The 10,287-nt window shown below is 34.4% G+C and overlaps 1 protein-coding gene across 1 annotated transcript; it reads right to left on the reverse strand.

The window, feature by feature from the left end:
- Window positions 1-2,316: 2,316 nt before the first annotated feature.
- Window positions 2,317-3,150, reverse strand: LOC106140340 (E3 SUMO-protein ligase ZBED1-like). The gene has a single exon (XM_013341920.2). The coding sequence runs from the start codon at window positions 3,148-3,150 to the stop codon at window positions 2,317-2,319; it is 834 nt and encodes a 277-aa protein (XP_013197374.2).
- Window positions 3,151-10,287: the final 7,137 nt, after the last annotated feature.

A 10,287-nucleotide genomic window follows, 5' to 3' on the forward strand; every position in this document is an offset into this window, starting at 1 on the left:
ACGTCTTTCATCCATCATCTGGCATACTTCCTCAATCTTATCCTTCATTCCTCCTCTTACATTCATCGTCGCAAAGCGGCTTTCAGCAGACCGCATACCGCTCCCGCCGGGAACGAGACGTGATGGGGTGCGGACACCATCGCCGCCATTTATATGCTTTTTAAGGTTCATAATGCGATTCCCACGAGACGCTAGGGAAAAATTTTGTCCGCCCCAGCAGAGCCCCGCATGCCAGGGTAAGGCTAGCCATTACCTGGGGGTCGCCCAACCCCATGGCGGAAGTGGCGCGCTCGAGACTAGGCTCGCCCCTAGCCATGCATCCATCGGCGCGGCAGACCTTAGATTGGCAGGGATTTACATTAAAGAGGAATCCCAAGTCTATCCCTTAGTCGGCTCTTACGACATCCGTGGGAAAGAGATGGAGTGGTCCTATTCTTTTGTAATGGTGCCGGGAACCACACGGCATACCGGTTACCTTATACCTCGCACCCATATATCGGCATCCCATCTCTTGTGTACCCATACCCACTTGTGATACCTTGATCTCTTCGTGTTGACGCCGCCATCCATTCTGCATCCCAGCCGTCTCCATCCCCTCGAATTTTTCATACTATTTGGTCATTTTTCTTCTGTAACGATTTTTCTGTAATTCAATCATCCATTTTAGTCTAAAAACCGATTTTTTTCTTCTCGACCCCCCCTTAAGTACTTCTGATTAATGTTCGGGCTGCCTATCCTGTCATTTTGAGCCATCTCCGGGCAAAATACGCGAAAAATTCGCTAAGTTTTTCAGTTTTTAGTAGTTTCAGTTCTCGAAAATTACAGTTTTTTGTCGATATTCCAAATTTTTTTCTATCAAAAACGGTCTAGTTAGTTTCTGTCTATAATTCGTCTCGGTATTCCCCATCTTTTGACACCCCAAACGTTAAAATCCGTTCAGTAGTTTTTTAATCATTAATTTTTTTCATATTTTATATACCTACCGAGGTTACCTTATACCTCGCACCCATATATCGGCATCCCATCTCTTGTGTACTAGAGGTGTAAAAGTAACGAGAAAAAGCAAACCCGTATGTATTCGTTACTATAAAAATGAGTACTCGTTACTATCGTATCGTTACGTTACTCGTTACTTTTGATACCTCAGTATAACCGAACGAAACGAATCGATTCGTATGTTGTATAAGTTCAATACGCATGTCTAACTGCAAATGAAGTATTGAGTTAATAGTATTGACAGAATCTCTAAATTATAATGAAAAAGCAATACTGTCAAACTTATTTTATGACAAAAACATTTCGAGAACAAAAATATTTTATTTTAAAACTGAAATTAGACATATTAAATAAAAACATATTTTAAACAACAGAATCTTTTGTTCTTAAACTAAATTTAGAGATATTAAATAAAACCATATTTTAAACAACAGAATCTTTTGTTCTAAAACTAAATTTAGACATATTAAATTAAACCATATTTTAAACAACAGACTCTTTGGTTCTTAAACTAAATTTAGACATATTAAATAAAACCATATTTTAAACAACAGAATCTTTTGTTCTAAAACTAAATTTAGACATATTAAATTAAACCATATTTTAAACAACAGAATCTTTTGTTCTAAAACTAAATTTAGACATATTAAATTAAACCATATTTTAAACAACAGAATCTTTTGTTCTTAAACTAAATTTAAACATATTAAATAAAACAATATTTTAAACAACAGAATCTTTTGTTCTTAAACTAAATTTAGACATATTAAATAAAACAATATTTTAAACAACAGAATCTTTTGTTTTTAAACTAAAATTAGACGTATTAAATAAAAACAACGTTAAACAAATCAAAAACTATTTTTTAAGCTTTATCCCAAATTATAATATCGTTCCCTTAGTCCCTAATTATAAAATTAAATTAATCAGACTAGCCCGTAAGTGAAGATTCTTTATTTTTTTTTACCTGAGTTCAACAAAAAGGAAAGCCATGACTTTAAACTTCGTAATTGTGTGGGCGAAGTAAAAAATCAAAAAGCTGGTTTATTGCAAAAATCTTAGGTTCACATTTAAAAATAAAAGCTTTTCGATTCTTTTTGGCTTAATAGAGCTGCGCCTCTCGCTTAATATTTGGCCCGATTTCGAAAACGTTCTTTCACATGGTACCGAAGAAGCCATAACTGATAAATATTTATCAGCCAAACTTGAGAGTTCCGGGTATAGTATTGTCCGCGCCTGCCACCATCTCAAAGGGCACTCATTTCGAGGTATAATCCTTTCCTCTATATATTGCCTCATAGAAATTATACTGCTGCTAACTTAAGAGGTTGAAGCTGACGCTGACGTTACTAGAGTGTCGAAATCTTTCCAAATTGAATGATCGTTATCAGCGTCAATGTTGCTAGTTGATATAGCTGACATTGACTGAGTAGGTTCTACAGATTGCTGTTGACAGTTGAACTCGTTTTGCAGCTCAGTTTTCAATGCATCTTTGGCAGACTCATAACATGGCACATCAAATCTAAATGCCAGCTTTTTAAAACGCGGGTCTAATAGAGCTGCTTTCGATAATATGGGGTGCCTGTAACAATTCTTAAACCTGCTTTTGAATTCCGTTGATATTTTATTTAGCAGTTTCATTCCCGTCTCTGTCATAATATTCGTAGTGAAATTGTGAAAAATTTCGGTCATACTTTCCGTCGAAGCCAAGATCATTGAAACAGTCACCTTTTTTTCAGAAGACATTTCTTCAGTGAGTTGCTTAAATGGTTTCAGGATTTTTATAATTTCTGGCAGTGTCTGCCATTCGCCTTCTGAAAGATTTTCTACTGGATTATGTAGGATCCCAAGAGACGCTTCTAAAGTTTCTTGAAGTGAATAAATCCTTTCAATCATATCCAGGGTACTATTCCATCTGGTCACTACGTCCATTTTGAGCTTTAACGGTTTTTGACCAGGCCTCAGCTGGTCTTGCATGGCAATTAATTTATTGTTAGCTATTGGACTTCTGTGGAAATATTCTACAATAGCTTTTATTTTTTTTATCAGCACCTCGAGTTCACTTTCCTGGAGTCCTGCACGCACTATTAAATTGAGAGTGTGAGCGATACACGGCAAATGCTCATAATTGGTCAAACGTATAGCAGCCTTCATATTTGCTGCGTTATCTGTAACGCAGACAAATATTTTATTCTGTATGTCCCAATAATAGAACAACTTTTGCAACTCTTTTTTTATGTATTCGGCCGTGTGTCGCTCATGGCATTCAAAACAGCCAAGTAATGCAGACTTCGTCTCCCAATTTATTAAATAATGAGCTGTTACGGCTTCGTAGGACGTTGTTGCCCTTGAAGTCCAGCCATCGGTAGTGATCGATACGTATTTAGCACTCTCCAATTCTGCTTTTAATTTTTTTGGACCTCAGAATAGTGAGCATCCAACAAAGTATTACTTAATATATACCTTGAAGGTATTTTGTATGCTGGTTCTAAGAAATTTATAAGTTCTTTAAAACCCGCATCTTCAACCATAGAAAAAGGCTGAATGTCTTTCACTATCATTTTAAAAATCAAATCATTAATTTTCTTTTCCCGTACAACACTTACTGGACGTTTAATAAAGACATTTAAATCAGTCTGCTTTAAATTGGTTTCATTCGTTTTAATTACAACATTAGATACTGTGCTAGTTGAAGTCGATGCTATTGGAGCTTCCAGAACTGTTGCATTTGACGCGGAGCACGAAAAAATAGTTTCATAAGTTGGTCTATGTTTTTTGATGAGATGTTTTTTCAAATTTGTAGTAGAGCCACCTTTCACGGAATACAATGAATTGCAAAGATCACATTTTACCTTATTGTCTTTATCCTCCGTGAAAAAACTCCATAGTTTACTTCTTTTCTTATCCATTGTATTGTATAGTACCGGTAAAGTTATACTGTAAAATAAAACAATGCAAGTGTATCAGTATGCAAGTGCGAAGAGTATCGTCATATAATATAAAAACGCCATATAAATCATATTTGCTGTAAGCCCTCCATAAACATAATTTTTAAAAATAAATCAATAATACTGTTACAAAAAAATATTTTTAAACGAGGCCGTAGCCTTTTCGCTTGTGTTTTATATGTATTTAAATTAAATAAAAAAATAAATAGTCGACTCATGTTCATTCAAACTTCGAACCTCTAATTCAAAGTTTTTACTTGAACTCTAGAAAATTTATTTATATTTCGAACTAAGTCAATATTTTGTGTACATTTGGTAATTCGAACAAAAATATTATCTCTACGTAACAAAACAAACCATGAAAATTCGAAAATACTTATGTAAAAAATCGCGATTGCAATTGTAACAACTAATATTGAATTAACAAAACTTTATATACTTATAATTTATAAACAATATTTTCTTACCTTAATCAAATTTCAAACACAAATAATAAATCGTCAAAAGCAGTAAATTTACTTAATTTGATAGACAATTAACTTCCACTAAAAATAAACAATCATTGTTCTTTTCTATTTTGCTTTTTTACTGTAACGAACATTTTTGAATTAGGGATGTCACGAATATTCGCATTCGCATTCGCATATGCGATTAATCCGCATCTTTTTAAATATTCGCATCGACATTCGTATTCGCATCAATCGATGCGAATGTTATGCGAATGCGAATGTGTGAATGACTCGTACGGCGAATGCGCGGAGTGTATGGTAAATTGACTGATCTGGCCTGGAAATATCTAAGTGCTCCCCCAGCGTTCAGAGTGAACAGTTTTTCATTGCAGCCGGGCTTATATATCAGCCATTGCGAAATCGCCTTAAGGGAGAGAAGCCAGCAGAAATACAATACTTAAAATATAATATACCTTTGTTAAAATTTGAATATTGAATAAACCGAAAAAACTAAATATATATAGTTTACCAGTAATATTTTAGTTTGTAGTTTGTCGATTTTGTACCTACCGCTAAATTGTTAAATATTAAAAAAACTTACTATGACACTTCAATCTAACCTAAAAACCTACCTAGCATTCGCACTCGCATTCGCACATTCACGTGAATTTCACATTGCGAAACATTCGCATTCATGCCATCCCTATTTTGAATAAGCGTGCGCAATGTGAACATGCGTAAAACCACAGATTGTAAAACAAACGTTTCATTACAAGCAATGCTTGTATTTCACGCAGGTAAGTTGGTGCTTGTCAAGCAAGCATCCACTTACTTGCGTGAAATGAATCCATTATACAATAAATGCGAGGAACGAAATCGTGCGATTAACGAAATACATTCGAGAGTAACGTTTCGTTACTCGGTACCAGAGTGCATACCCGTTACTCAGTACCGAATACATACAGTTTGTTACAGCTCTATTGTGTACCCATACCCACTTGTGATACCTTGATCTCTTCGTGTTGACGCCGCCATCCATTCTGCATACCAGCCGTCTCCATCCCCTCGAATTTTTCATACTATTTTGTCATTTTTCTTCTGTAACGATTTTTCTGTAATTCAATCATCCATTTTAGTCTAAAAACCGATTTTTTTCTTCCGGACCCCCCCTTAAGTACTTCTGATTAATGTTTGGGCTGCCTATCCCGTCATTTTGAGCCATCCCCGGGCAAAATACGCGAAAAATTCGCTAAGTTTTTCAGTTTTTAGTAGTTTCAGTTCTCGAAAATTACAGTTTTTTGTCGATATTCCAAATTTTTTTCTATCAAAAACGGTCTAGTTAGTTTCTGTCTATAATTCGTCTCGGTATTCCCCATCTTTTGACATCCCAAACGTTAAAATCCGTTCAGTAGTTTTTTAATTATTAATTTTTTTCATATTTTATATACCTACCGAGGTTACCTTATACCTCGCACCCATATATCGGCATCCCATCTCTTGTGTACCCATACCCACTTGTGATACCTTGATCTCTTCGTGTTGACGCCGCCATCCATTCTGCATACCAGCCGTCTCCATCCCCTCGAATTTTTCATACTATTTTGTCATTTTTCTTCTGTAACGATTTTTCTGTAATTCAATCATCCATTTTAGTCTAAAAACCGAATTTTTTCTTCCGGACCCCCCCTTAAGTACTTCTGATTAATGTTCGGGCTGCCTATCCCGTCATTTTGAGCCATCCCCGGGCAAAATACGCGAAAAATTGTTATAGGTGTTCAAAAAGTGTTATTGTCTCCTGAATATTATTATGACATTCGTAATAACTACTTGCTATACAGCAAACGTCATCTAAATAACAAATAGATTTGTAACCGCGACTGCGTAAATTAGCTACTACCTCCCTGACTATCTTAGTGAAACATCTTGGGGCTATCGCGAGACCGTATGGCATCGCGTTAAATTTATAAATGACAATTTCATTTGTATTGGGATCGATATATTGAAACCTAAGATATTTACGGTATTCAATATCAATTGGTATAAGTAAATACGATTCCTTTAGGTCTACTGTCGCCATAAACCAATTGGGTTGCAATAACTTAGCAGTCGTTCTAAAATCTTCCATTTTGAAATGCATTTTTGGTATGAAACGATTTAATGATTTTAAATTAAGAATAAACCTCTTTTCTCAGTTTGATTTTGGAGCTAAAAATGTACTAGAAATAAACTGATCTTCACAAGGGTCAACTGGTGAAATAGCGCCTAAATGTAACAAATTATCTATCGCTAATGAAATATCAAATTGTTCTTCTGCTGATAGTGTGATTCGGGGTACAATGTGTTGTACCGGTTCAGATGTAAATGGAATAGGTACTCCATTCCGAACCCAGTCTAGAATGTTATCATTATCTGTGACTTCAAGCCAACGTTTGTAAAAATGTTGAATGCGACCTGCATGTACCTTCGTTAATGACGCGTGGTCCGTGATGACCGAGTCTGGCCCCCCTTGGATTGAGTGGTTGCTGTGGACGTTGTTGGAGCTGGTCGTCTGGTTGACGGAATATATTTCGAAGGCTTCGGCGACGATCGCCTTGCGGAGTGGACGTGTACACAAATTTGTTTAAAACTTATTTAAATACTCACAAACAGTTTAAAACTCTTTGACCACAGTGAATTAGTGCCATATTCAAGTACGAAACATCAAGCTGTTAAGACCCTACGAATCCTACCAAGACTACGCGCTGCTGTGTCTCGAGGTACGACTCGCCCCTTCACCCCCTCGGGTAAAAGAAACGGGCTCTTATTTTTTAACTCTTTCGCCCGTATCTTGGATATATACCGTGCAAAACAACCGCGGAATTAGAATGAGTCTTATGCATTCACCTACTGGAAGTGGCCTAACTGCCGGACGAAGTGAGTCACAACCAAATCTAACAACCAATGCAAGTATGAGTGATAATTCACAGATCACATTTCGTAATAAGCGCAAACAGACCGACGATGATCATTTTGTCAAGACTGAACTTGGTGAGCTGCGTAAGGAGATGGCAACAATGATGTCAGCGCTCACTTCATTTACAAACAAAATGAATGAAGATGTGAGCGAAATCAAACACCAGATGAATGAAATAAAATCTGTGACGGAAAACTTGACGGTGAAACAAAATTCGATTCAAATGAGCATTACAGAATTAGTACGAAAGCATGAACAAACAGAAAAATTGCATGAAATCTGAAGAGTCTGCAAAGCTAATTTTAAAAAACAGAATAAATGTGAAATCTGGTATAGTAAAAATCTATTCCGACCAAACTCCTGCACAAGTTCTATTTTTTAAAAAACTCAAAGAAGAATTTAAACGTAGAAATGAAAATGGAGAGAAAAACTTAGGAATAAAATATTTTAAAGGGGTACCGAAAATTATTGAGCTGAAACAAAAAAACTAATACCAGAATCTACAATTTCACGAGAAACAATGAGTGCCACCAAAAATACATCCTATGAAACTTCCAACAACTATAAAGATATTACAGTGACGAAAAAATAATTAAAGGTGTTTTATGCTAATACAAGAAGCATTATGACAAGTGGTAAATTTGATGAACTACGGCTTATTATACAAACATTTCAAGTTCACATCGAAATAATAATTCTTACTGAAACCTGGATCAAGACAGAAGAAGATGCAAATAGATTACAGTTACCTGGCTATACCCATTACTACAATTATAGACAAACTAGAGGTGGTGGTGTGTCCATCTTTGCTAGTGATAATCTGAAACACTGTCTTGTTGAAAAATACACTATCGATGACATCCACTTTCTTTGGATTCATATTAACAAATACTCTCTTGACATTGGAGCCGTATACAGAGCACCGAGAAAGTCAAACACTGATACCTTTCTGGAAAATTACACAACTTTTTTGAATAAAAGTAAAAGATCATTAATAGTGGGAGATTTTAATTTTAACATATTGAAAAATAAGTCACCAGTCGTCAAGTACAAGAATTGTGTCAAGGAAAGTGGATATAAAATTGTTAACAAAATAACTAAAACCCATTGTACACGCCATGACGGCGAGAAACGTACCATCCCAGATCACGTATGTACCAATTTGAAAGAAAATAGCTTCCACCTTTCCATCATTAATTCCTCTATGTCCGATCACAAACAGATATATTGTGAAATAAAACAATTTCAACCAGAACCACAGAAAAAAGTTAAGTATGATACTGTCAAATACGATTTACTGTACTGCCCTGCAGCACCTAAAACGCAGTAAGAGAAAAAACGCGGTTTCGAGAAAACCGCGAAATACTTTTTGATGCTTTATTTTATATTATTATTTTATATAATTTGATGAAATGTTTTTACTACAATGAATAACTGATATCAAAGACTGAACTGACATCAAAAATATATAAACATTTTGTTTATTTCCAAAATATAAAAGTTTTTTTTAAACAAGGCCTATTACGTGCTATTACTGCATCCAAAAATGTAAACATATGCAGATTAATATGCGGCAAAAAAACCTAGCACTGCAAATATTTTGATTTGTTTGCAGCGTTGCAGACTAATTTGCAGCAAAACGTTTTCTTTACTGCATTTTAATTTGTATCTTGAATATGCGTGTAGTAATGAAATACAGAAGTCTACTTCTGTCCTCTTGGACATGGAAGTGTGGCGGATACATCATCAACAAGAGTTTAGCACTTAAATTAAATTGAAATGAAACAAATTGTACATATAAAGTTTTTATTATAAAAACAAGTTAGTACAACGTGAAAAATAAAAAAAAATATATACTATTTGTGCAAAAGGGACTAATTTAAGTATTTTTAACTAAATTAATATATATCTTTACAGCCTATATTAGGAACACAGCTTTTGGCTTTGGCAAAAACCAAATGAGATCTTTTTAATAATGGCACATTTTTTAAATTAAAAAATTAAATCAAAAAAATCTTCTATAAAAAAAATAATATGGATATGAGTATTCTATACTCAGTATCATCATTATCAAAACTTATAAAGAAACATCAAAAACATAAATATTAAAAAAAAAAATAACTAGTTAACAGAAAATTAACTTTTCATAAAAAAAAGAGTTTTAAAGAATACACAATCTGCAGAGTGAATAATAACTTAATAATCATTATTCCTCAGATTGATTAGATTAATTTACTAATCATGGATAAAACACATTTTATTAACAATCCTCATCAAAAACAATTTCCTCTGGTTCATCTGTTTCCTCAGCTAACACAGGTAAACTTTTCCAAAATGCCAATCTGTTTTCTGGCATCAACGGTCCTAATATCTTTATTATATTTTGTTTTGTGGTAGAAGTGATACCCTTAGGTGTACTTTTTATATCAGGTTTAGGATATTTTTTTGATTTTAAGCAATTTAATTAGCTGTATTCTTCATCAAAATCTTTTTTATAATAGAGGCAGTATTTGCCCCTAGTAACATTTATTTCAACTATATCTTTGAGGTGTACTCTATTGCATATGCCATCTTCATCTTTAAGTTTTTGTTGAGCAATATGCGCCTTAAAAAGGAAGAAATCAGATATTTCCATCTTTTTTATACATATTTTGCCGGAACTTGCAGATCCAACGGCGGCGCAAAAATCTTCAAAGTCGTATACTTTTTTCTTTTTAGTTAAAGATGATTCTACAGAATGGTGAAATGAGTCAGCGGACATAAACGTATGCCCCGGCTCAAAATATTATATTTTGCTGCAAATTAGTTGGTATTTATTTCAGGACCTACTTTATGAATACTAAATAAGATACCGTACTTCAACTCTTTTGCTGCATTTTAATAAGTAATTCATATAATATTTATAAATGCAGTAAAAATCCTTACCATACAAAAATGTATT

Source organism: Amyelois transitella, chromosome W (genome assembly GCF_032362555.1).
Source record: "Amyelois transitella isolate CPQ chromosome W, ilAmyTran1.1, whole genome shotgun sequence".
NCBI lineage: Eukaryota > Metazoa > Arthropoda > Insecta > Lepidoptera > Pyralidae > Amyelois > Amyelois transitella.